General features: G+C 40.0%; 1 protein-coding gene across 1 annotated transcript in view; it reads left to right on the top strand.

The window, feature by feature from the left end:
* Positions 1-12,749, top strand: part of LOC140530098 (cytochrome P450 4X1-like) — a 34,138-nt gene extending 21,389 nt beyond the window's left edge. Inside the window, exons 8-12 of the mRNA XM_072649348.1 lie at positions 540-730; positions 4,646-4,779; positions 6,095-6,159; positions 8,074-8,156; positions 12,526-12,749. Of these exons, the coding sequence (XP_072505449.1) occupies positions 540-730; positions 4,646-4,779; positions 6,095-6,159; positions 8,074-8,156; positions 12,526-12,694 (642 nt within the window). The 3' untranslated portion in view covers positions 12,695-12,749. The remainder of the gene's footprint in view (positions 1-539; positions 731-4,645; positions 4,780-6,094; positions 6,160-8,073; positions 8,157-12,525) is intronic.
* The last annotated feature ends 14,913 nt before the right edge of the window (positions 12,750-27,662 follow it).

A 27,662-nucleotide genomic window follows, 5' to 3' on the forward strand; every position in this document is an offset into this window, starting at 1 on the left:
AAGGCTGTTGGGATGAAATGACTGATGAATTAGATTAAATAAAGTTGTCAGAGCAGTTCAGTATGTTGACAGAGCCAAGAAGTCCCCAATTCTGCATTTTGATGAAAAGGTGGAATTCTATGATTCTGATTATGGGATTAAGTCACTTAAACTATTTATCAGGTACCTATTCATGCTGAAGAATATGGTAGCCACTGCGGCAGACAAAAGAACTAGTTAAGACGTGATGCCTGGCCTTATGAAATCACTGTTTAGTGGGAATATGAAACATAAATGTAGATGACTGTGATGTGCAATGTCACTTGACTAATTCATTAGGAAAATGAAAACACAGTGCTCTGGGAATTCAAGGAGAGTGTTGTCGTTGGGGGAGGGGAGGCTCTATGAATGATGTCAATGGATGGCTATGAATAATGTTTGAAATCAGAGCTTCTTACGACTTGAGTTCCTTTCTACCACAGTCAGTCTCATATTTGGCCAATGGAAAAGATCATTTAAAAATTGGCTTTGGATAAAGGAACACTTTTATCCTTTTTCAGAGTGAAAATGGGGAAGGTTTATCAGATGAAGAACTGGAGGCTGAGCTCAACACATTTGTGTTTGGTGGCCATGACACCACAGCCTCTAGCCTTTCCTGGCTCTTCTACTGTATGGCTGTGAACCCTGAGCACCAACACCGATGTCGAGAAGAGATCAGAGGAATCCTAAAACAGGAGGACACCATTACCTGGTAAGAACATCAGACACTTGATCCTAATTCTTGGTTGTTTGCTGCTTGTTTTCCTCCTCTGGCACCATAACTGTCCATCACTTATCCTTATTTCTTCAAAGCAGGGTCCTTGGACATGTTTTAGCTCTAATGGAGGGAGTTGCCCTCCTAAAAGAAGAGGTTATCCCAAGGAAGCCTCACCAAATGTAGGCACCAGGGCCAAGTCCTTTGACATGCTGAAACCAGAACCCAGCAGTGGTGATGGGTCTATTTCAATTCAGCAGACATTCATTTAAGTACCTGTTTCCTAGACCCTGTACTGAGTGTCCAGAAAGACAGAATATAGACTCAATGACTAAATCACTAATCAGTCAACCAACTGATGGAAGGAAGGAAGGAAGGATGGAAGAAAGGAAGGAAGGAAGGAAGGAAGGAAGGAAGGAAGGAAGGAAGGAAGGAAGGAAGGAAGGAAGGAAGGAAGGGAGGGAAGGAGGGAGGGAGGAAGGGAGGAAGGGAGGAAGGGAGGAAGGGAGGAAGGGAGGAAGGGAGGAAGGAAGGAAGGAAGGAAGGAAGGAAGGAAGGAAGGAAGGAAGGAAGGAAGGAAGGAATACAGAGAAGGAGTTTATTATTTGAGGAATGGCAAAAAGCCCAGGGAAACTAGATCATAGAGAAAATGGTGGGGAGTAGAGGTTACAAAGTCTTGGAAGATAGGAAGAAGCCAGATCATAAAGAACTTTAAATGTCAGTGGACTTTATATTTGATCCTGGAGATAACAGGTAGCTAATGGAGTTTCTTTGGTAAGAATTGGTTGGACCTAGACTTTAAGAAAATCACTTGGGCAACTAAATGAAGGGGAGAATAAGAATGTGGAGAGATCTGAGTCAGGGAGACCAATTAGAAGACAATTAATCATCCAGACCAGAGGTAATGAGGATATCAACTAGAGTGATGGCTTTGTGAGGAGAAAATTCAGTACAAAAGATGTTGTGAAGATGGAAAAATTACAGATTTGGTAATGAGTTGGTAAATTTGCTAATGGTTTGGATGTAAAAGATGAATGAGAGAGAAGTCAAGAATGACCCTGAAGTTGTGAACCTGGGTAACTGGGAGGATGGTCATATGGAAGCCAAGTAAGCCATGTCCAATTCCTAACCCAATTCTCATGTTACATGGACTCAAGGCCCTTCACCATCACTGTCCTCCTTTGGATTTTCCCTGTCTCATCAATATCATTCCTAAAATGTAACACATAGAACACCATATTCCAGATGTGATCTGACCAAAGCAGAGTGGAGTGGGACTGTCACCTTCCTAGTCCTGGGCATGATGGCTCTCATAAGTGTGGGAGCCCTCACTGGAGTACTTCCCCATTGATTATCCATTGATATCAGTTAGCCAAATTTAAGTAGTATTAGAAATGTGCTATTTACCAGAACAATATAATAACAGCTAGTTCAAACTATCCCTATAAACCCATGGCACACTCTTCTAAAAATACATACAGAATTCTGAGGAAAGTGGGCTTAACCCACTCAGAACATAAGGCAAAGGGCATAGCCCACAGGTCCTATCAGTCCTTTGCTGTGTTTTGTAGGACCCACAGGAAGTTCCCTTTAGGCATGATGAAGATTTCTTCTGGGCTTTTTATACAGTACTAAAGCTTCCTTTGTTCTGTGTGTCTAGTTCGGCTTGGATAAAGGAAGACTCTTGCACTTTTCAGGTTGAAAGTGAAGATGTCTTGTCAGATGAGGAGCCAGTAGTGCAGCAATGGAGTCAAGAAGAAGCGTCCCTTACTAGCTATGTGACCTTGGGCAAGTCACTTAACTTCTCTTTCTGCTTCAGTTTACTGAACTCTAAAATGGAGACAATAATAGCGCCAACCCTACAGGGCTCCTGTGAGGATCAGATGAAATATTTGTAAAAAATACTTAGCACAGTTCCTGCAACAGAGTAGGCGCTATCTAAATGCTTCCTCCCATCCCCCTTCTCTTCTCTAATTAATCTTTGACTCCCAATGCAAACAGTACCATCAGGCTGTTCCAAGGACACTGCTAGTACAGTGATGAAAAGTTCAAGTTCTCTAGCCCTTCAAAATTCACACGGTGATCCTCTCCAGAGAAAAGGAAGTGAAGCAGATAAGAGCTGTTTTCCTTGCCCATAAAATGTTTCTTGGTGATGTGGCTTCCTGCTTCACTGGCTCCCGAGGCTTCTGGTCCCACTGCTGCAATACTGAGTTCCAAAAACCAAGTCTTCTTATCCAGTCTCAGCACACTTCCTCTTTTCATTTCGCTTTTTTCCAAGTTGATTAAGAATTTTTTGCACCTAGTTTTATACCTTTGATTGGTTGATTCAATAAAAGTGGTCTCACCTAATGGAGAATATCAGAGTGTAGAACATCTTGTTAGTTACTCTAAGTAAGATAGAGGATGAATTGATTCAATCAAGCTCACCTTAACAACTGTAATAGATTTAACTGTCCTGCAACACAATTGACCTTTATGCTTTCGAAGACCACTGAAAACCCCAGATCATTTTCTAACAATTCCTCTCTAGTCAAGTTTTTCCTATCTTGAACTTTTAGGGTTGATTTTTTTTTTGTTTTAAAGCATGAGCTTTTATATTTATCCCTGATTGTTGTCATCTTAAATTCATCCCAATGTTCTAACCTATTGACATCTTTTTGAATTCTGACTTGGTCCTTCAGTGCATTAGCCAGCCTCCCTAGCTCTGGGTCAACTGCAAATGTGATAAGGAGGCCATCTATGCCCATTTTTGCCCAAGTAATGGATAAAAGCTGTAAATGTGAGAGGATAAAGCACAGATCACTAAAGTGGACCATTAGAAACTCTTCAAGGTAATGGGAATCCATCAATTGCTATTCTTGGGGTTCACCTGTTCAACCAGTTTCTGCTGGTGATGATGATGATGATAAATAGCTAGCATGTATATAGCACGTCATGTATGATATCTCATTTTGCTCTCATAACAGCTCTATGATGCAGGTGCTATTATTATCCCCATTTTACAAATGGGGAAACTGAGATACTAAAAGGTTCACTGACCTTCCTGTGCTCATACATACATAAATATCAGAAGTAGGACTTGAACCCAGTCATCTCTTCACTCCAAGTTCAGCACTCTTTCCACAAGATCACATCATTTCTTCTATCACTTTACTAATACATTATATGATTTATAGTCTTAATAAGAATAATTCAAAATGAGTTTAGCTTTGGGATGTGGTCTTGTATTTACTTATTTCAAATGATAATTCCCATTTTAGTGGTGCTAATTTAGGCAATTTCCTTAGGATAACCTATGAGGGAAGAAGTACAATAATTATTATAACCATTTTACTGATGAAGAAACGGAGGCTCAGAGGACAGAAATTACTTGCTGCTTAGAAGCAGGGGCCAGAATTGAATTCAGGCTTTTTTTTACTCCAAATCCAGTTATTTTAATGACCAGGGTAAACTTTAATGAGAATTAGTAATGCACAGACCCAAGGACAAAACTCAAACCCAATTTCTGGGTTTCATAAGAGCTAGGAAATGGTCTGGTTTTTCAATCTTGCTTGCCTTCTTCCCCCAGCATCACGTGTGGAGTGAATATTAAGCATACCATTGTCTAAATTGATCTGATGTCTTTCACCCATTGACAATATGAAGTTTATTAATGGATCATGAATATGGAGATAGAGGTAATCTTAGGGCAATTGAATCCAATCCCCTCCTTTGATTAAGTGACTTGTCCAAAGTCACACAGCTGGTAATTGAACTCAATTCCTTTGATTCCAAAGCCAGCACTCCTCACTGAACCTAGCTGCCTTCTAAGGGATAGGACTCCCAAATCCCAGTGGTCCTTATAAACCTAATGGAAAGCCTGGCAGAAAACCTTTACCTTTCCATCTATTTCTTGTCTATGATTCCTCACAGGGACCACCTGGACCAGATGCCCTACAGCACCATGTGCATCAAAGAGGCCCTCCGCCTCTACCCGCCTGACATCACCATAGCCAGAGAGCTTAGCAAGCCTATCACCTTCCCAGATGGACGTTCCTTGCCCACAGGTATCACTCTGCCTGCCCAACATAATCAGTTCTCTCTAGAATTCATTGTCCTAGGGATTAGAGAAAACAGCAACAAGGAGCCCTTTGGTTCATGGAGGACCTATGAAATAACACTCTAAATTCCTAGCCTGGGTCCATACCGGGAACTTAATGCAAAATGATTGTTTTCAAATACAACTTATAGAAATGGAACAATAAAGTCATATAGAGGCATCCTCAAGTGTTGAAAGGACTCTTACATAGAAGAAAAGTTAGACTTTACAGAAGCTGAATCAGAAGGTACTTTAGACATCATCCAGTCCAACTTGAATATAAGAATCCCTGATAAGTTTTCAACCACCTTTTACTTGAAGACAACCAGAGATGAGAAATTGACTATGCCACAAACAGCCCAATTTAATTTTGGAGAGCTCTTATTGTTGGGAATTTTTCCGAATATCAAGCTAAAGCTTGCCTCTCTGTAGTTCCTAGTCATTATTTATGTCCTGTGGAGTCAAACCAAGCCCAGCTAATCCTGCTTCCACTCAACAGGCCTTCAGATACTTGAGGACAGTGATCTTGTTTCCCCTAAGTCTTCATTTCTCCAGACATTTTGTGCCTTTTAATCCACTTTAAGCCACTCCTAAAATCCTGGTGAATCTTTCCTTTTGTACAGCCTTGTGGAGTTCACCATGTCAGTCAACTAGCCTAAGAGCCCAATGGTGCCAAATGCTAAGTGTTGGGGTTACAGAGAAAGGGAAATGTAGGAGATCAAGAGCAGATAAGGGGATTATGCAGTAATGTCCAGGAAGTGCTTCTAAATATGTTCATCGTCTATGAAATAACACCTTGTAATTGGGAGAGTAGAAAATGTTCAAAGCTATGTATTACACAAGGTATAATGTGAAGGGGAAAAGGAAGGGCCCAGAGAAAGAATTCTAAGAAAGTGCAGGAGAGAAAGGACACTTTGAATGGGGAGGGAAATATTTGGAATGGATGTCTCTCTCTGTCTCTGTCTCTCTGTCTGTCTCTCTGTCTGTCTCTCTCTCTCTCTTTCTCTTTTCTCTCTTTCTCTTTTCTCTCTCTCTCTTTCTCTTTTCTCTTTCTTTCTCTTCTCTCTCTCTCTCTCTCTCTCTCTCTCTCTCTCTCTCTCTCTCTCTCTCTCTCTCTCTCTCTCTCCCTCCCTCTCCCTCTCTCTCTCTCTCCCTCCCTTCCTCCCTCTCCTTCTCTCTCTCTCTCTCTCTCTCTCTCTCTCTCTCTCTCTCTCTCTCTCTCTCTCTCTCTCTCTCTCTCTCTCTCTCTCTCTCTCCTGTGTCCCCTCTCCCTCCCTGTCTAGGTATGATAGTTGTCCTGAACATCTGGGCTCTCCACCACAACCCTGCTGTCTGGGAAAAGCCACAGGTATGACTCATTCTAACACAAATGTTTCACAGAAGCAAATCACATCCAAACCCACTCTGGGGCAGATACTCAAATACACAGTATTCTTTCCTAACAGTCCCAAATGACCTGAGGGCCTTGGTTCGCACTCTGCCTCTGCTTCTTAAACATTACACTGAGTAATCTATCCAATCTTTCTGAACCTCAAATCCTCCCCCTAAAATGAGTGGCCATAGTTGAAAGTCTCTTAGGAACCTTTCAGCTCTAAGTCTGTGAGCTAAGGAGCCAAGGAGTTAAGTTACTTCAAGTACTGAAATAATTCTCACTGAAGTAGGTCCTCTCTCCACTAACACCAAAGAGACCAATAACTCCAAATATTCCTTCATTCATTCCTTCATTTCTTGAATAACATGTATTTTATAGCTATCATGGCCCCAATCCATGCCCATCTCTAGCAGATATCCTTGATAATTTGCTGGGGTTCAGAAAACTTATCACCTCTAGTAACTTCTTTGCTGACGAACTCCCTAAGAAGACAGGTTTTCAGACAATTGAGCCTTATTCATTCGCTGACCCTAGGCTCAAAACTAGTCCAGATTAGTAAGGTCTAGAAAGCTGTTGCTTCTCTGGGAGAGTCTTCAAGCCTCCCAGGATCATCTCCACACCATGACAAATCTTTCTTAGAATGATGGTAGGGAAATAAAATTAAAAGGGAGAAATAAAAGACTATTCTTTCAATAGGCTGAAATGGGTGGAGTTGGGTTGGGTTTTCTTTGGAGGGGAGTTGGAGAATGGAATGGAAGTAGTATTACTAAGATCTTTCACTGAAGTGAAAGTCTCCTCTTTGGAAGGAGGTGATCCTGTGCTCTCTAAGTTTCTTTCAGAGGCATCAGACATGTAGCCCTTGGGCCACAATCGTGTAGCTGGGAAATATTGAACAACAACAACATATATGTATATATATGTATGTATGTATGTATTGTATAATGTTAATAGTTTCCTAAACCACTATGTGGCCTGCAAGGATCCTTATGTATGATTCAATGGTCCCCATTTCTATTTGAGTTTGATCCAACTGCTCTAGAGGGTCATACCCTTCCTCCCGGGAGGTTCTGAGTATGGGCCTGTAGATAGACAGTGTAATACGTGTCTGACTTCCAAGGACCAATTAAGCCAAATCCAGAAAGGTTCATCACCCAGAGGGTTTGCTTTTAGGTGATGGATAGCTGGAAAGTCTCAGCCATAGCCATTCATGAAGAAGGCCTATCTTGGAACACATAGAGGAGCTGGGATTGCTACTGACAGAGAGAAGGCCTCAGTGATGAAGCCCAGGCTCCTTGAAGTATTGATGTTGTTAGATCCCAAGGTAGACTCATATAGATACTCCAGACAGTGAGTGTGGCCAGGAGAGACTGTACCCAGAAAGACCTTCCATCCCTGAAAATAGCCCAGGGGAGGCTGTGAATGCACAGACCAAAACAAAAACCTGGAGTCCAAGGATATAACAGAGTCCAGCCTTCCCAGCCAGCTACTCAGGACCATGAAAGTCCTCTTTTGCCTTGATTTTTGTCTCATTCATCTAAACCCTTCAAAATTCATCAAATAAGTACCTACTTTCTTTCCTTCTTTTCATGGAGTACAACTATAGTCTACTAGGATCTAAAATCCGATGTGTGACATGAAGAGAAAAGTGTCTTACAGGACGGTGGTAGCAAAGTTCAGAACTGTTGTTCATATCACTGGGGACTCTTACCTATTTAGAAAAGAACAGAGCCTGGCTAGGCCAAAGTGTTGCTTTTTCTAATTTGAGTTCAATGCAAGGAGAACCAAACTGAGGTAAAGTCTTGAGTACTTACTTATTTCAAGCCAGCTTCTGAGCAACTAAAAAAAACAAGAAATGTATTAACTACAGTGTGTGTGGGGGTCTCATTACAGGTCTTTGAACCCCAAAGATTCTCCCAAGAAAATTCCATGAAGAGACACTCCTATGCATTCTTACCATTCTCAGCTGGACCTAGGTGAGGATGCACCAAGTGATAGTATTGGTTACCATAATGAAAATGGCCACAAATTTTTATTTGGAAACCATTTCCTGCCCTCAGCCCTCTTAGTTCCATCTCTCTACTTGAGTTCCTTTTTTTTGGATGAAGTTATGACCATAACTGGTTGTTTCAGGAGTTAATGCACAGAGATAACAGAGATAACAGAATTTCCAGTTCAAGGAATAGTTTATCATATGGTTGGTCAGGAACACAGAATGTGTAAAGATGAGCAATATGAAACAAAAATTAGGTTGGAATCAGACTATGGAAAGCCTTCAATGCCTGGGTTAGGGATGTGCATCTTATCCTAGATGCAATAGGCAGAGACTGAAGGTATTTACAAAGGGGGCTATTTGGTATCCACCTTGAAGAAGGCTATGGTCGCAAGAACTCAGAAGACATAGAAATAGAGCAGTGGGACCTACCACTACTCCAAGAAAAATGATTCAGAGAGCACATCCCAGGGCTGATGAGTGAGGATGTCAACTAGACAAATGAAGTCTCTGTAGGAGCCATAACCACTAATCAGGGATGGCATTAAGAGAGACATGAGGAGTCAAAGAAATATCAAAAGATTTAAAGTCAGAGGATCTCATCGGTATCTCTGATATTTAGTGGAACATCAAAAGTATCACTGACACTTGGTAGAATAGGACAAAAGATGAATGTAGGGTTTTTTCAATTTACAATAAGGAGAACAGAGAAAGGGTGGGGAATATAATAACGGTGTATATTAAGAACCTATATTTCTGTGAGGAAATTTAGACATAAAGAGAAAATCCATATAGAGCTCAGGAAATGAGTTATAAGATTGTCATGGTAGCCTGAGACAGTAGTGATAGGAAATATCCATTATGTGGACATATGGAGTCTCCTTGCCCAAAACAGAGTGGACCACAAATTCTTGGCTTGCTTGAGTGGTAATTTCATCCTCTGAACAATGAGCAAGTCAGTGACTAGAAGTGGTCATCTGTTCCTTATTCTCACTGTCAAAGACAAACTGGTGGCTGGGGTGGAAATGATAGGAATCTTAAGGAAGATTGACCATGCCCTATCATAAATTGTAATAGAGGAGAGAAAAGCAGGACATAGTCTGAAATATAACCTAGATTCCAAAGGATTCAGGAAAATAAGGTAGGATCTCATGGACTAAAAGCCTATAGGAGTCCTTCAGTTAGTCAGTCTATCAGTGAACAAGCATTTATTAAGAGCTTACTATATGTCAAGTGCTTTGTTTGGCATTTGGGATAAGAATAAAGGCAAAACAGCAGCAACAAAAATCCCAGCCTCTGCCTTCCAGAACCTCACATTCCACTGAAGGACACATATAAATATCTAGGAATATATATAATAAATAGAGAACATACTGAAAGTAATATTAAAACATTAGCGGTTGGGGGAACCAGGGAAGGCTTCCTGCAGAAGGGGAAATGTAAGCTGAGACTGGAAGGAAGGAAAAATAATAGACAGAGGGAAGAGGACAACAAATTCTAGGTGGAGAAGGAAGATGGTGCAATCAATGCATAGGCATGGAGATAGGAGGGAGAGTATCATGTTTGAGGAAGTATATGGAGCCCGTTGTAGCAGGATCCTTAAGAATAGGTAAGGTGTAAGGAACTAGAAGTCAGAAAAGGGTGAGGATATGAAGAACTTTAAAAGCCAAAGAGAGGATTTGATATTTGATCCTGTAGTTGCTAGGGAGTCACTAATGCTCACTGAGCAAGGATGCAACGTGATCAGGCCTATGCTTTAGAGAAATCACCTTGACAACTCAGTGGAGAATGAATTGAAGCGAACAGAGACCTGAGACCAGGACACCAACCATGGGGCTATTTAATCATTCGGGAGAGAGGTTATGAGGGCCTGAACTAGGAATGGAGGGGAGAGTAGAAAATGTATGCAGAGAATATTGAAAAGATCTAAACAAAAAGAATTGTCTGGATGTCTGATGATTGGATGTCTGGTATGAGTGAGAGTGAGAGTGAGGAATTAAGGGTGACAATTGGGTTGTGAACCTTCAATACTGAGAGAAGAATGATGCCCCTAACACTCAAAGCAGTGTAGAGAAGTGGATAGAGTCAGGAAGCCCTGAGATGGAATCCTGCCTCAGTCTCACTTAGCCATGGACCCTGGACAAGTTATTCATCTTCTCAGCCCTTGTTTTCTCATCTATAACACAGAGATAATAATGCCTACATCCTGAGGTTGTTGTGAGCATAAAATGAGAGGACATATCTTAAAGTGCTACATAAGTGCTAACTGTGGTTAATAATCATAATTACAATAAGGTGAGATAATGAGGTTTGGGAAGAAAAGATGGTTTGGGACATTTCAACCTGAGATTTCTACCAAGACATCCACTACATCCAGTAGATATCTAAGAGACAGCTGGAGCTCCACAACTGGAGCTCAGGAGAGAGGTTGGGGCTAAAAGTAGAGATCCAGGAATCATTTGCAAAGAGCAGACAATTCAACCCATGAGAGATCAACAAGTGGGATAATTGAGAGTAAAAAGATAAGGTGGGGCTGGGACAAACCTTTGGGGCAAATCCATGATTAGAGAGCATGACCTGAATGTTGAACTAGCAAAAGAGACTGAGAAAGAGTAGTCATAGAGATCAGAAAAGGACAAAGAGAGAACAGTGTCATGAAAACCTAGAAAGGAGTAGTATCCAGAAGGAAAGGGTGATTAACAGTGTCAAATGCTACAGGGAGATCAAGGAAAATCAGGATTGAGGAAAAGCTATCAATTTGGCCTATTAAGAGTTCACTGGTCACTTTCAAGGACAGCTAGGTGGTGAAGTAGATAGAGCACTGGGTTTGAAATCATGGTTATGCTGAGCAGTTGAAGAGACTACATTATGTTTAACCTGAGGTACTAAATATTTTGTGATCAGTTGAGGGCACAGGTACATGATGGTTGTCTTCATGTATTAGAAGGGATATCATATGAAAGAAGAACTAGGTGTTCCTAACCATCTACTTGGCCTGAGACAGCAAAACTAGGAATAATAGGGTGGGTATAGATAGGTCATGTTCCAAAAAGGCATACCTAGAGGGAGCTGGGTGTCTCAATGAATAGAGCCCTAGCCATGGAGTCAGGAGTACCTGAGTTCAGATCCAGCCTCGGACACTTACTAGCTATGCGAACCTGGGCTTCACCTCACTTAACCCCATCACCTCAAAACAAAACAAAACAAAACAAAAAAAGCATGGGCTTATTGAAAGGAAAAACTCTCCTAACCATTAGTTGTCCCAAAGGAGAAAAGACTGCTTAGGGAGATGGTGGATCTTCCCAAATGAGTGAAAAGCTGTATGATCACTTGTTTGGGATGTTGTAGGAAGGTGGGAACACTTCCCAATTGTTCATCATGTATATAAAGCCTGGAAACCTTCTTGAACCAATCAAAGACATTTCCACTAAGTGTCACTGGAAGTCTGTTCCAATTGGGTGAGGGATATTTGAGCAGGCCCTGAGGATCTTATGTAAAAGAAGGTTCTAATTCAGGACCATGGAGAGAGATATCCAGGAAAAGGCGGCAGAAAGGAACAAATAGAGACTTCAAGGGCTGAGCCTGAAAGATCAGCAACATAGTTGCATAGGACCATGGCAGAGGAGGAAAAAGAAAGTAGGACTAAGTTGTCTAAGTTGTGGCAGGAAGAGATGGAGGAGGGCCATCAGCTCTACAGGAATCATGTTGCAAAAGGTTCAAGTCAAAGTCACCTATTCAAGAACCAAGGGAACTTCTAAGACAAGGTCTTTTCTTTCCCCAGCTTCCCCTCTCGGTGCCTATCAATTAACCGACACTTGTAAGATACTTTGCTGCTTCTTTACTCAGTTGTTTCTGGTAACAGAGGCCATAGGTCAGCAAGAAATAAATACGCAGGTAAATTAAGGCAGAGAGTCACATCTCTACTGAAATATCCACCATTTTTTCCTTATAGGAAAAAATGAGAGTGACTCTCATTACATTCCCAATTTTTTTTTAACACAAACTCCCTAAAGCAGTGGAGAAGGAAACTCTGTGTACCTGAAGGGCCATTATATTGCCCTACACTTAAAATGAGCAAATCACAATAATAAGATATTGTACTATCACAGATGGTATTCAGGACCAAAGTGTCCTTGGACATGTCAATTCCACTTTCCTCAATATAGTTCTCTGCAAAATAAGGGGGTAGAATTAGACATCTCTAAGTATCCTTCCACTTCAAAATCCTTTGATTCCTGGACATATGTTTCAGTCTTTTTATTCAAGGATCAAAGATTTTAATATCAATATGCTTCAAGAGGAAATGGAAGCAAAAATTATCCAAGTTCCAATTTCTCCTCTTTTCTTCCCAGGAATTGCATTGGGCAGCAGTTTGCCATGCTGGCACTGAAGGTGGGACTGGCCCTGACCCTTCTCCGTTTCCAGCTGTTGCCAGATCCAGAGAAACCTCCGATCCCAATGCCCCACTTAGTTCTCAGGTCTAAGAATGGGATTCATCTGTACCTAAGACCACTCCACTAGTTCTGCTGGTCCTAGGAATGGATACCATGACCCAGTTGGAAAGTCTCTTCACTTAACAGCCAATGATTCAAGTAAACACATACAAGCAATATAGAAATGATAGTTTCTTCTTTTTTCTGTTGCTTTGGGATGAATTTTGCAATTTAGGGGCTGGGAAGGGACTAGGGGTAAGGAGAGATTTACCTTCCTCTCCTCATGCTGGTCACCTGCTCTGCCTGAACACAGTATGGTTTGTCACTGCCCACTGTTACTACACCGTGGTACTCTGCTTTCTCTCTCTCTCCTTCTCTCCCTCCCTCCCTCTGTCTCTACTCTCTTTCTCTCTATCATTCTATTTCTCTGTCTCAATTTTGTTTTTCCTTCAGGAGTTTGTAGAGTTCTCAACATGACCACAAGGTGGCAAAATAACTCACAGAATCATAACATAACAGATTGTCAGAGCTGAAAGGGATCAAACATAGAACATGAAATGTCAAGGGCAGTAGGGATTTTAACACAGAAAATGTTTGGAGCTGGGAAGATGTTAGAGCCTAGAATGGAGAATATCAAGGCTGGCTTTGATCCTATAACCTAGAGTGTCAGAAGGAAAGGACCTTAGAACACAGAATGTCAAAAATATAAGCGATCTTAGAACCTAAAACAAAGAATCCCAGAGCTGAGAGGGATTCTTAGAACCTAAAACAGATAATGTCAAAACTGAGGTTGGAGGGAGAACCAGAATAGCAAGAATTTTTAAGTGCATACTATGTGCTAAGCACTTTAGAAATATTATCTCATTTGTTCAACCCTATATAATCTAAATGGCCGGATCTGGGACAGATGTTAGAACAGGCGCTTTAGAACAAGAGGGTGTAGACACCTGAAGAAACCAGACTCTAATCACTAGGGTGGTGAGCTGAGATTCAGACCCTGTCCATATGCAGCCCAATGATCTGACACTATAATATTCTACTTCATTCATTCGAGTATTGCTTTGACAAATAATATATTTGTGAGGAAGCAACTCTTCCTGGACCTCAGGGAAGATATCTTGTCAAGAGGGGAAACATATACATATACATGCATATATATATATAGTTATATCCAAAGTACATAAAGGTTAATAGGGGGTATGCCTGGAGGGCATCATGTAAATGGTGGCCCTTGAACTAAATCTTAAAGGAGACTAGGGATTCTAAAAGGCAGAAGTGAGAGAAGAGGGAGAGATTCCAGGCATGAGGGGAACAACCAGTGCATTGGCAAGGAGATGGATTGTGGAATACTATCTATGAGAAACAGTAAGAAGAGTAGTTTGGCTCATTGGTAGAGTGTGTGACAAGGAGGAATGTGTAAGCAATCTGAAAAAGTAGATTGGAACAATGACCAACCATAATTCCAAAGGACACTTAATGAAACATGCTGAGCATCTTCAGATAGAAAGCTGATGATCTCAGATGACAGACTGAAGCTTTTCTTTCTTTTTTTAACATAGCTAACAGGGAAATTGGTTTTGCTTGACTATATATTTGTAATGGTTCTGGTTTTCTTGCCTTCTCAGTGGATGGGAAAAGAGAGAGGGGAGGGAGAAAATTTGGAACTGAAAATAAAATTGAACTGAATTTTTAAAAATGAAATGTAGATTAAAGCCAGGTTGTGAACAGTTTGAAATGTCAGACAGGGGAGTTTGTGTTTGATACTGAAGCTCAGAAGGAGCCACTGGAGTTTATCATTTGAGTTATTCATACCCCTAGAGGTGGAAGCCAGGACCATAGTTGGAGAAACTCCCTCTAGCAAAACCAGGCATCCATCTCTCACCTAACCAGAGTGAATTACTATGGTTCAATTCTTGACCACCATCTAGTGGCTTAATTCAATATAGTAATGCTCTGCTTCAGATATTTACTAACTGTGTAGCTCTAGGTAGGTCACTTAACCACTGAGTCTCCATTTCCTTATCTAGAACATGAGGAAGTCAGACTTGGTGGCCTCTAAGATTCCTTCCAGAAACTCCACAGGAATCTCTCTTCCTATCATTTGGGTTCATTCACATATCATTCACATATTCGCATAATGCCCAATAAATGATAAATGAGCAAGAGTAATTTAAGTCTAGACTGTCCCCTGGTGGTTAACCTAGATATAGCACATTGAATGACTAGTCTCTTGCTGATAAAATGCAATCTGTCAAAGAGAAGCTATTATCTATTTCTTAAGTGTTATGGGAAACAACAATAGCTCCCATTTCTATGGCCCCTTGAGGATGGCAAAGCATTGCAAGTATATTTTCTCACACCAAAGCCTCACTACAATATCCCTACTTTAGAAATGAGGACATTGAGAGAAGTAAAGTGGATTACTCATAGCCAGTACTTGAAGAGGACCCAAAGGAGTTGAGAGGCTGGCAAGGATTTGAAAAATATCAGTGAGGCAGAATGAGCAGAATTTGGGGGACCTTGGAAAGGTGAGGGAACAGGAATGATGAAAAGAAGGCTCCCCACCCTCAAGAGTCTAGCCCCACTCTAAAAATGTGCATAGCCTTTAACCCAGTGATATCACTTCTAGGACCATATCCCAAAGAGAACATAAAAATGGGAAAAGGACCCACATTAACAAAAATATTTATAGCAGATCTTTTTGTGGTGTCTAAGAACTGAAAATTGAGGGGATGCTCATCAATTGGGGAATGGCTGGACAAGTTGTAGAATACGAATGTAATGGAATACTATTGTGCTATAAGAATTGATGAACAGGAGGACTTTAGAAAAACCTGGAAAGACTTATATGAATTGATGCTGAGTGAAGTGGGCAGAATCAGGAAAACATTGTACACATTAACAGCCACAGTGTTCAAGGACTGCTTTTGATAAACTTAGCCCTTCTCAGCTATGCAAGGACCTAAAACTTTTCCTAAGGACCAATGATGGAAAATGCCATCCACATCCAGAGAAAGACCTATGGAGTTGGAATGCAGAGTGAAGCAGACTCTTCTCTTTTATTTTGTTTTGTTTTCTTTCTCATGGTTTCTCCTATTCGTTATAACTCTTCTTTGCAACATGACTAATGTGAAAATGTATTTAATATGAATGTACGTGTATATTGTCTGTAGATGTGTAGATATCAGATTACATGCCATCTTGGGGAAGCAGAGGGGAGGAAGGGGGAAGAAAATTTAAAACTTATGGAAGTGAATGTTGAAATTAAAAATAAATAAATTAAATTTTTTTTAAGTAGTTGAGCCCCATATCTCAGCACGGAAGAGTACTACCTCTCACTCTCAATTGCCATTAGGAGAAGAATGAGGAAGTTACAGAACCCCATTCTCAGACATGAGTCTAATCTGAGAATCTTTCTCATCCGCAGCCGCCACCTCCAGTATGTTCCAACCAAACTGGCCTTGTCACCATTCCCCCTCCCAAATAACAATTTCCATAGCTATGTCCTTTCAGAATTTTTATTTTGGGGAGCAGAGCCAAGATGGTGGAATAAGACCTGCTCTAGCTCTCCTTCCATAGCCCATAAAATACCTATAAAAAATTACTCTAAAAAAATTCTAGAGCTGCAGAAACCACAAAATGACAAAATGAAAGAGATTTCCAGCCCAAAATAGACTGAAAGGCTGACAGAAAAGGTCTATCACACTGGCTCAGAGCAGAGCCCAGCCCAGCCTGGGTCATGCAGCACAGACAGAACTGGAGCTGGCTTCAGGGTGCAGAATCACAGGTAGCAACTGTGGTTCCCAGATTTCTCAATCCACAAATGCCAAAGACAGCTTCAAAGGTCAGTAAGAAAACTGTTTCACCTGGATGAGAGGGGAATGCAAACTGACCCTAGCCCCAGCCCCAGGGCAGCAGCAGCATTCACCTTTAGAGTCCTCAGCCTAATGATCCTGGGGAAATCAAATGGACTCTCTGGGTCTCAGTCATGAGTGGTGGTCCTGGGGTAAAGAAGAGTGCTGGCATGGTGGAGCTGGTGGTGGCTGTGGAGAGGGAATCCTACTCACAGATACTGGGCAGAAAAGAGTATTTGTGGTTGTTCACAGATCAGAGAGCAGGCCAGGAAAGGGGTAAATTCCTCTTCCTTGATTGTGCACCTTGGAGGAACTGAGAACTTACAAGTCCCTAGAGTACCCTCCATTTGACAAAGAACTCAAAAGTCAAGTAACTGACTGGTAAAATGCCCAAAAAAGAGAAAATATAAGATTATAGAAGGTGAGCTGAATATAAAGGGAGAATACCTAAAAAAATAAAATTTACGGTTGAATGGAATGTACTAGGAGTAAAAGAAAGGGAGAGGTAGAATGTAGCAAATCAACTCACATAAAAGAGGGAAGAAAGAGCTTTTACAATGGAGGGGAAGGGGGGGGAGAAGAAAGGAAATAAATGAGCCCTACTCTCATTGGGATTTGGCTTAAGGAGGGACTAACATACACTCAATTGAATATGGAAATCTATTTTACCCTGCAGGAAGGCAAGGGGGGAGGGGATAGGAGAGGGAAGATAATAGAAGGGAGAGCAAATTGGGGAAGGGGATAATCAGAAGAAAACACTATTGTGGGAGGAGAGGTCAAGGGAGAGAATGGAATAAATAAAGGGCAGGATAGCACAGAAGGAAATGTGGTTAGTCTTTTACAACATAACTATTATGGAAGTGCTTTGCATTGTTACACATGTATGACCTATATTGAATCACTTGTTTTCTCAATAAGAGTGGGTGAGGAGGGAGGGAGAGAGAGAATATGGAACTCAAAGCTTTAAGAATGAATGTTAAAAATTGTTTTAGCATGCAACTGGAAATTAAGCTATACAGGCAATGGAGTATAGAAATCTATTTTACCCTACAGGAAAATAGAGGGGAAGAGAGATGGAAGAAGGGTGGATAATAAAAGTGAGAACAGAGTGGAAGAAGGGGTGGATGGGGTGCATGCTGTCCTGGGATGGGGGTGGGGAGAGATAGGGAGAAAATTTTTAATTCAAACTCTTGTGAAAATGAATATTAAGAACTGAAAAATAAATTATACATTTTTAAAAGAGTTTTTATTTTATTTCTTTCAATGAACAAAAATATATTTCCTCTTTCTGCCACCTCCCCTTCCTTAAAAAAAAGAAAGAAAAACAAAACTCTTGTAACAAATATACATAATGAGCCCAAACTCATCAGCTATTTCAAAAAAAAAAAAAATCTCAAAATGCACCCTGAGCATCACTATGCTGTTTCTTCAGACAAGGAATGTAGCCCACTACTCCCTACTTGTGTGGTCTAGGAAAAATCACCTAAACCTGTGTGCACTTTCATTTCCTCATTAGTAAGATGAGTTGGTTGGACATAAAGGACTCTAAAGTCCCTTCCAACTCTCAATCAATGAACTTTTCCTTTATGTGTGAATATACTACAAACTACCCAAACAGAATCAGGGAATGGATGAAGAGCTTAAGAGACACTACAAAAACCTAACATGAGAGTTGGATAGATGGCACTGATTAATGCTCTCTACTATTTGGAAATATTCTGACGGTTTCTCTACTAAAAAATGAAAGATGTTTAATTCTCCTCAGCTTTCTTGATCAAAAGGTAAAGAAAGGAAGTAGAGGAATTTGGGTCCAAACCTGATTCTAAGGGAAGGAACAAAGGTGGAATCTTTAACAGAGATCAATTATCTCTGTTTTTACAAGATGCTTTGTAAGTTTCTAAAATGCATTATTAGTGACTACCTAAAAAGAAAACAATGATCACAAAACACCAACAAGACCTTATCAAGAACAAATATACCTGACTAGAATTTTTTTTCCTTTTCTTTCTTCCTCTTTCTTTTTTTTTGCTTAGCATTTTATTTTTCCCCAGTTACATGTAAAAGCCATTTTTAACATTTGTTTTTAAAACACTGAGTTCCAAATTGTCTCCTTTTTCCTTTCTTTCTCTCTTCCTTCCTTCCTTCCTTTCTCTTTTTTTTCTTTCTTCTTTTGTCAGTTACTAGACTGGTAGATTAGGGAGTTTACTAAGATTTGAGTAAAACATTTAACAAATGTTTCATACTATCTTATTTAACAAAAAAAGATGGGAAGATACAAACTATATTCATATACTCAAGTTATATGTATTTGAAATTGGTTGCATCCAAAGATTAGTTATTAATAGTTCATCAGCTTGGAATGAGATCTCCAGGGGAGTATCTCAGAGATGTGAGCTTGGCCCTGGGCTGTTTAACATTGATCATTTTGATCAATGATGTGGATAAAAGCATAAGGCACATGCTTATCAAATCAAAAATATCACAAAGTTGGGAAGGAAAGCTAATAGCATAAAAGATACAAAAATATTTTTTCTAGCTAAATGTTGGTTTGAATCTGAGATAAAGTTTAATAGGGATAATGCACTTGCATTCAAAAAATATCAGAAGTACAAGATGGGAAAAGTATGGCTGGTTAATTGTGCCTCTGTTAAATACCTGGGGATTTTAGCAGACTCCAAGTTCCTACTGACAACATGATGTGAAATTAAAAAGAGCTAATGAAATCTTAAGCTGCAATGAAAGGAATAACATCCAAGATTGGGGAGATGACACTTCTTTTATCTACCCTGATCAGACCACATCGGATGGATTTCTAGTTTTTGGTGCTGTATTTTAGGAAGCATATTGAAAAGCTGGGGAGAATTTAATGAGCCATTAGGATAATGAAGGACCTTGAGTCCAAAAGTCCTCAAGAAAGGTCCTCAAGAAAATTCTGGGTGACCCCTAGTTGATGTAACACTTTGGGGAGATTATACCATATGTACCAACACAAACAAAAAATATGAAAGCAGTGCTCTGTGGAATTAGCATGCTGTTCATCAGCAATGTAATATCAGAAATAACAGCATGAAATCAGATCAGGAAATAACATCAATGATTTTAAATGCATTATATGCATCTGTATGCATTATAGCAGCTAATTATGCATACTGCAGTCATTCAAACTTGCTTATAAACACATCACACAACAATGAAATTTGGCAATAGTCAAAATGCGTAATAACATTTTAATCATACTATCAAATAGAGAATGAAACCAAGATAACCTCTTTATATCTTCAAAAAAACAAATACTTATTTTAAAAAAGTTGAAAATAACATGGCTTCCCCAAAATATTCCCCAGGAAACAATTCCAGGAGTCAATATGTCAAACTATGTCTTTGACCAAAACTACCAAAGCCTGAAAAAACTGAAAAGAAAATAGAAATCCAAATGTCTTCATCCAGAAAAAAAAATCTTTAAAGTCATTTTAACCAGACTGACCAAAAAACAAATAAACACTGTCCTTCGAAATCACTCTTTAAGAAAAAAAATTATGTTGGCACTCTAAAACCTGAAGCAAAACCTCAAGCCTGAAGCAACCATTCCAATTTAAAATGTGAATTCAGCAAAGTTTTAAAAAATTTAAATTTAGAATGTGAAGCCAGAAAAGTTTTTTTTAACTGAACTATCAAAAATAATAAGCCTCTGAAAATTGAAAACCTGTGATAAGAGGTAACTAAAGGGTAAATGTGGGTCCAGGGCTATTCACACTGAAACTGTTATTTCAGAAAATACAATGGGAAACATCTGAAGCAAAACACAGATACACAAAGTTATTTTTTTTAACAGAAAAATAAGGAAAAGAAAAATTCATTCAAGAGAAGCAACTAGGAATCATCAATGCAAAAAAAAGTCTTGTACAACAAACATATAGTCTGATAAAAGTTCTAGCACATGTATTCCACTTTGAGGCTTGCAAAGAATTTTACATATGTTATCTCATTTGATCTTCACAACATTCTTATGAAGCAGGTTCTATTATTATCATCTCCATTTTAAAGATAAGGAAACTGAGGCTGAGAAAAATTAAACTTGTCCAGGGTCACACATCTAGTAAGGGTCTGATGCGTTACATGAACTCAGGTCTTCCTTATTCTAAGTACAATGCTCTTGCCCATTGAGTTACCTAGCTGCTTAATAGAAAGCATATCTAATATCTAACACAATTATAATACTATAATAATGTGATATGATGTGATACAATGCAATTGTTTATATGTAAGAGGAGAACAGAATGATTCACGTGTGGCTTGGGTAGATATCTGATCTGCGATTTGCCTCACCCTGCTTCCTTTGAAGACAGCAGCTCCCACATTTATGGAAAGACAGGAGGGCAGCTAGGTGGCGAACACTGATCCTAGAGTCAGGAAGACCTGAGTTCAAATTCGACCTCAGATACAACCTAGCTGTGACTGGGCAAGTCACTTCACTCTGTTTGCCTCAGTTTCCTCATCTGCAAGATGGGCTAGAGAAGGAAATGATGAACCACTCCAGTATTTCTACCAAGAAAAGCCCAGATGGGATCATGAAGAGTTGATGAACATCCAGACATGACTGAAAAGTGACTGATATAACAGGAGGGTTATGAATAGGTGACTGCTTCTTCTCTCACCTACCTCCAAAAGGGATATTGAACTTAGAGTATATCTATCTCTTTACACCTCAAATATTCTGGAGCTCCCTGCTCACACTCAAGGGAGGTAACACTTAGCTCATTAACATCAGCTTAGTTCCTTCCCACCAAAAGCCTGTTACACAACTTACCACCATGATTAATTCAAAACAAAAACACTTCCTGAAGTTCTGTAATAAGAACAGTACCAACAAAACACGTCTCCCCATAAATCTGAGCACCCCCTTCCACAAAGGAGAAGTGCAAACACAGAATGATCCAAAGCAGAGAGAAGCACATGTGACCAAGGCACTCATGAGGAGGGGCAATGTAGATGAATCAACTAGTCAATTAATAAAGATTTATTAAATGCCTACTACATGCCAGCCATTGTGCTATGCCCTGGGGATATAAAAAAAAGGCAAAAGAGAGTGCCTGCCTTCAATTAGCTTATAATCTGATGGGAGAGACAACATACAAATGAATATATGCAAAGGAAGCTATATACAGGAAAAAAATAGGAGATAATTAACAGAGGGAAGGTGCTAGAATTAAGAGGGAAACGCTCCCAGTAAAAGAGGGAATTTTGTTTGTTGCTTAAAGGAAGTCTGGAAGGTCAGCAGTTAGAGAGGATTAGGGAGAGCATTCTAGGATTGGGGGAAAGCCAGAGAAAATGCCTGGAGCCAAGAGATAGAGGGTCTTGTTGATTAAAATGCCTGGAGGCTAGTGTCCCTGGATCAAAGAGTACACTTCTTCGAGGAAGGTATAAGAAGATCTTCAGCCCAGCATGACTTGAAGACCACTGATGCCCTCGTACTAACTCTCACCTTCCCCCACTCCCCGCTCAACCTTGCCACCCAGTGCTTCTCTAGGACGGATGCTGATTCCCTGCCTGGCTATAGTCACCCTGTCTTAACTTTGAGGCTAGCTGGTGTCCTGGCCTAGGGTACTTCTGTGCACTTTCAGAAAAAAAGAAGAGTTAAAGCCCTAGGAAGAGTGGGAGTCTTGGCTCTGGGTACTGCCATCTCTCAAGCAGGAACCCAGCTCTAGGTGCCAGATTCTTGCTTCTTGTTACAGCTTGATTGGACTCCATATTTGGACTCCGCTCCACTGGGCATTGCCAATGGCTTCTACCACAAGATGCCAGGGTCAATCCAGAGCTGGAAGGAGAGAAATCCTCCTCTCTACCCCTCCTCACTTGCTGCAGTTTCTGAGATAAGGGGAAAAGAGAAGGCTGAATTCTAACAGGCTTAGTTCTTCCTTCCATAGTTGGCTCTCTTCTCAACTCTTTCAGAGTGGGACCAGCTCACTTAAGTACAATTTGGGAAGGCAAATGACTCTCTTTCAACAAAATCTCTCTTATCCATACATTAAAACTGTTTAAGATTCCTTAAGAGTTCCTTATTAGTAATGTGTTACATCCTGGCCACAGCCACCATGTACCTTTCTATGATTCTCTAGGTAATACTCCTTTTTAATTCCTCAGGCAACATAGTGTTCCAGGTCTCACAGTCATATAACAATGGTAGTAGAATATTGGTATTAAAAAGATAGCCCTTTATTTCTGGAAAAAGTTTGGAGTTATTAAAAGAGTTTTCAAATTTCCTGAAGGCACTCCTACTCACTTTCCTCCTTCTAATTGATTCTATTTGTCTTACTTATCCTAAATATATGGAGAGATGAACAGATTTTATAGGTTACATCCATATAACAGCACATCCCAATCTGGGCAACAAATTTTCTTCATTCACTTGGCATTTTCTGGGTGGATGATCAGGTCAAACTTTTGAGAAGTTATGGATCTCTACCGGGAAGCTCTTCAGTGTTCTGACATACAACGAGCACGTAATCTACAAATGGGAACATCTGGAGGGTCTTACAAACCAGAGAGAATCCCTCTTCAACTTGGAGACTCCTTGTAACATGGTGCCAAATGTTTTTGATGATCAAATAAATTTTAGTATTTGAATGATGTCTATAATCAATCTTATGAGGCTAAACCAATCATAATCTCCCTTTATCTTTCCCTGTTAGAGTTTTGCAATTAATTTGTATTTTTATGTAATATTTTATTCTTCCCCAGTTATATGTAAAAACAATTTTTAGCATTCATTTTTAAAACTTTAAGTTCCAAATTCTCTCCCTTCCTTCCTCCCCATCCCCACCTCCATTAAGAAGACAAGAAATTTCATATAGGTTATATATGTGGAGTCATCCAAAACTTTTCCATAATTGTTATGCTGTGAAAGAAAATATGGACAAAAAATCCAAGAAAAATAAAGAAAGCCCAGAAAAGGATGCTTTGATCTGTATATAGACACCATCAGTTCTTTCTCTGAGTAAGGAGAGCATTTTTCATCCTAAGTCCTTCAGAGTTGTCTTGGATCATTTTATTGCTGTCATTCGAAATTGATCATCTCACAGTATTGCTGTTACTTTATACACAGTACATTTCACTTTGCATCAGCCTATGCAAATCTCACCAGATTTTCCAAGAGCATCCCGATCATCATTTCCCATAGCACAATACTATGTCACAATCATGTACCACAACTTGTTCCCCAATTAATGAGCATTCCCTCAATCTTCAATTCTTTGCCACCAGAAAAGAGCTGCTATGAATGTGTGTGTGTGTGTGTGTGTGTGTGTGTGTGTGTGTGCGTCCTTTTCCTTTTTGCCTTTTATCTCTTTCTGGATACAGACCTAGTCATGGTATTGCTAGGTCAAAAGGTATGCATCGTTTTATAGCCCTTTGGGCATAGTTCCAAATTGTTTTACACAGAATGGTTGAATCAGTTCATGACTCCACCAACAGTGCATTAATGTCCCGTTTTTCCCACATCCCCTCCACCATTTGTTATTTCCCTTTTCTATCTTATTAGCCAATCTAATAAATATAAGGTGGTATCTCAGAATTGTTTTCATTTGCATTTCTCAGGTCAATAGAGAGTTAAAGCATTTTTTTCATATGGTTATAGAAAGCTTTGATTTCTTCATCTGAAAACTGGTCATATCTTTTGATCATTTATCAAGAAGGAGTGACTCTTATTTTTATAAATTTGACTCCATTCTCTATACATTTGAGAAATGAGGCCATTACAGTTTTCTGAGGAAGAAATTAAAGATATCTATAATCATATGAAAAAATGCTCTAAATCGCTATTGATTAGAGAGATGCAAATCAAAACAACTCTGAGGTACCACATCACACCTATAAGATTGGCAAACATGACAGAACAAGAAAATGATAAATGTTGGAGAGGATGTGGGAGAGTTGGAACACTATTGTTGGTGGAGCTGTGAGCTCATCCAACCATTCTGGAGAGGTATTTGGAACTATGCCCAAAGGGCTACAAAAAATGTGCATACTCTTTGACCCAGCAATATCGCTATTCGGACTGTATCTCCAAGAGATCATAAAAATGGGAAAGGTTCCCACATGTACAAAAATATTTATAGCAGCACTCTTTGTGGTTGCCAAAAACTGGAAGTCAAGGGGATGCCCATCAATTGGGGAATGGCTGAATAAATTATGGTATATGAATGTAATGGAGTACTATTGAGCCATAAGAAATGATGAACAAGAAGACTTCAGAGAGGCCTGGAAGGACTTATATGACCTGATGCTGAGTGAAAGGAGCAGAACCAGGAGAACTTTGTGCACAGCAACGACCACAGAGTGCAAGAGTTTTTTCTGGTAGACTTGGAATTTCGTAATAATGCAAGAACTTATTAAAAAAGAAGAAATCCCAATGGTGGTTTTCTAAGGCAAAATGCCTTCCACACTCAGAGAAAGAAATATGGAAGTCATTCACAGACTGTAGCAGATCATGTTTGTGTGTGTGTGTGTGTGTTTTTGTGTATCATGTTTTGATTTGTTATATGATTTCTTCCATTTATTTTAGTTCGAGTACATGGCATGACTACAGTGAAAACGTACTCAATAGGAAAGTATATGTAGAACCTATACAGATTGTATGCTGTCATGGGAAGGGAGGGGGGTAATGGGGGGTAGGTGTGGGGGGAATAAAATCTTAATTTTATGGCAATGATTGTAAAATATTAAAAAAAATAATAAAATTAAATTTAAAAAAAATGACAAATTCCAATTAAAAAAAAAAAGAAATGAGGCCATTATCAGAGAAACTTGCTTCAAATTTTTTTCCTAATTGTACTTCTCTCCATACTGTTTCCTCCCCCACCTTATTTATTCTGTTCACTCTCTCCTTTCACTCTGTCCCTCCTCAAAAGTGATTTGCTTCTAAATTAGTTTGTATTCTAAACTACGTGTTGTCCTTGGGTTCCATGTCTCTTCAGGATACCAGGCCCTTTCGGGTCACCTTCCTCTGGACGCTTTCCAGCTTGTCAATATCCTATGTAAACTGTGGCCCCTGAAAACTGAACACAGTCCTCTGGATGTGGTCTGAGTAGGGCACAACATCCCTAGGAGGCAAGTAGATCATGAATCGTTTTAGAGTTCCTACTCTACAAAAAAGAGAAGTGATGGCCAGTCTTGGGAGTACAAATCAAGTGTTCTTTTCTCTACCCCACGAGCCTTTCCTTTCATGGGTTTGCCCATTGGAGCAACCCAACTTGGAGAAGTCAAACTAAAAAGGGAAGGAAGGTTGGACCCATTGAGTTTTTTTGTGTATAGTGGGTGATATGAATCTAATAAATATGTGAAGATCAACATATGAGACAGATGAGTCAGAACAGTTGTAAGAAACCCTTCCATTATAGAACCAAAGTAGAACTCAAAGGCAGGATCAAAGAACAGAGAGTATCAGGGCTAGATGAGAACTTGGAACATAGAACTTACAATGTTAGAGTGAGACACCTTACAATATAGAGCACAGAATATCAGACCAGAGAAGGGCCTTAGAAAATAAAATACAGAATATAAAAATTGGGAGGGAGCTTCAAACATACAACCAAGAATGTCAAAGCTGGCTTCCTATTGACTCTAGTATCAAATATAAACTTCTCAACTTCCTTTTAAGAGCCTGCACAGACTAGCCCCCACCTAGCCTTCCAGCCTCACTGGACATAATTCTCCCCTTTGTTTTCTGCAGTCCAGTCACTCTGACCTTCTGTCTATTCTGCTCTTCTGGATTCTTCTCTTCCATCCTTCTCTCCATTCCCAGTGGGCCATCTCATGTGCCTTCCTTACCTCCTCTTCACAAAGCCCCTCTCTTCCTTTAAGACACAACTCAGGCACCATCTTCTCCAGAAAGCCTTTCCTGATTCCTCTACTGTGACCAGCATCCTCCCTCGCAAACTCCTTGTATTTATTTAACTGTGTTGTATCTCTATTTATTCACTGTATATTATATATATATGTGTGTGTGTATGTATACATACAAATGGGTGTTTATATATACACACGTGTCTCTCTAAATATCTATCTATAGCTATCTTCATCTCTGTACATATATGTATAATAGATATGTGTATATGTATGTATGTATGTACCTGTCTCTTCCATTCTGACATAAAGTCCTTGTTAGTAGAGACTGTTTCATTCTTTGTCCTTGTATCTCCTAGCATTATGTCTGGTACTTAATAAATTCTTGTTGGTTAATCAATTGGCTAATTGACCTTGGAATGTCAAACACATGATGTCTGAATGGGGAGGAACATTGGGACACAAAATATGGAATGTCAAGGCTGGGAGGGCCTTAGAATGTAGAACACAATCTCTCTGGGCTGGGAGGAACTCCAAAATGCAGCAAACCACAGATGTGCCAGAAAGCCTTGCTTCCAGTTTGTATTCTGTGTACTGGCTACATAGCCATGAGCAAATCACTAAGTTTTTCTGTGTCTTTGTTTCCTTGTCTGTCAAATGGACACAATAATTGCCCCTTTTTCACAATCCTCATTGCTAGGATTGAATGAATCGGTGCCATGTCACCTATGAATGTCACCTATGAAGGACAAAGATTTTAAGAGATTCCTTCCTCCAAGTCCTTTATTTTATGGAGGGGAAACTGGAGTTTGCAGAAGATGAGTGACTTGTCCAAGGTCATGAAGTGATTTGATTTCAGACCATGGACCCAGGTTGCCTCCATTTATAGAAAGCAAAGTCATGTTCTCTCCAGCTGGGCCTAAAAAGAGGTTTATTGGCCATGTCTGGGTCCTGCTTCCCTAGAATGGCTCTAATAAGTGGCCCAGGCCTAAGACTTTCATTAAAGGACAGAAAGTTGGCACTCTCAGAAAGCCCTGTGCTCACTCTCAACTCACCTTGGTTTTATTCAGCCCTCTAACTAAAACCACTAAAGTGCTAGGTAATGGTTGCTGTGAATGACCATCCTGGCCCCAGCCTCCAGAAGCAGCAACCCCAAATCTATCAGAAAGCAGAAAAAGTCATCCTTCTGGGGGAAGCAGGGATCAGAATGGCTTTCCAGTTTTGCGCTTCTCTCTCTTTTCGTGTATTCGTCCTTCGTTCCCAAAGAAGACCACGAGATCATGAGCTCGCTCTTCTATCACTCTGCAGAAGGTTCCATGATTTTATTAATAACCCCACTCCAGCACTCCCACCCTTCCTGGT

The sequence above is a fragment of the Notamacropus eugenii genome, chromosome 2 (assembly GCF_028372415.1).
Source record: "Notamacropus eugenii isolate mMacEug1 chromosome 2, mMacEug1.pri_v2, whole genome shotgun sequence".
Lineage (NCBI taxonomy): Eukaryota > Metazoa > Chordata > Mammalia > Diprotodontia > Macropodidae > Notamacropus > Notamacropus eugenii.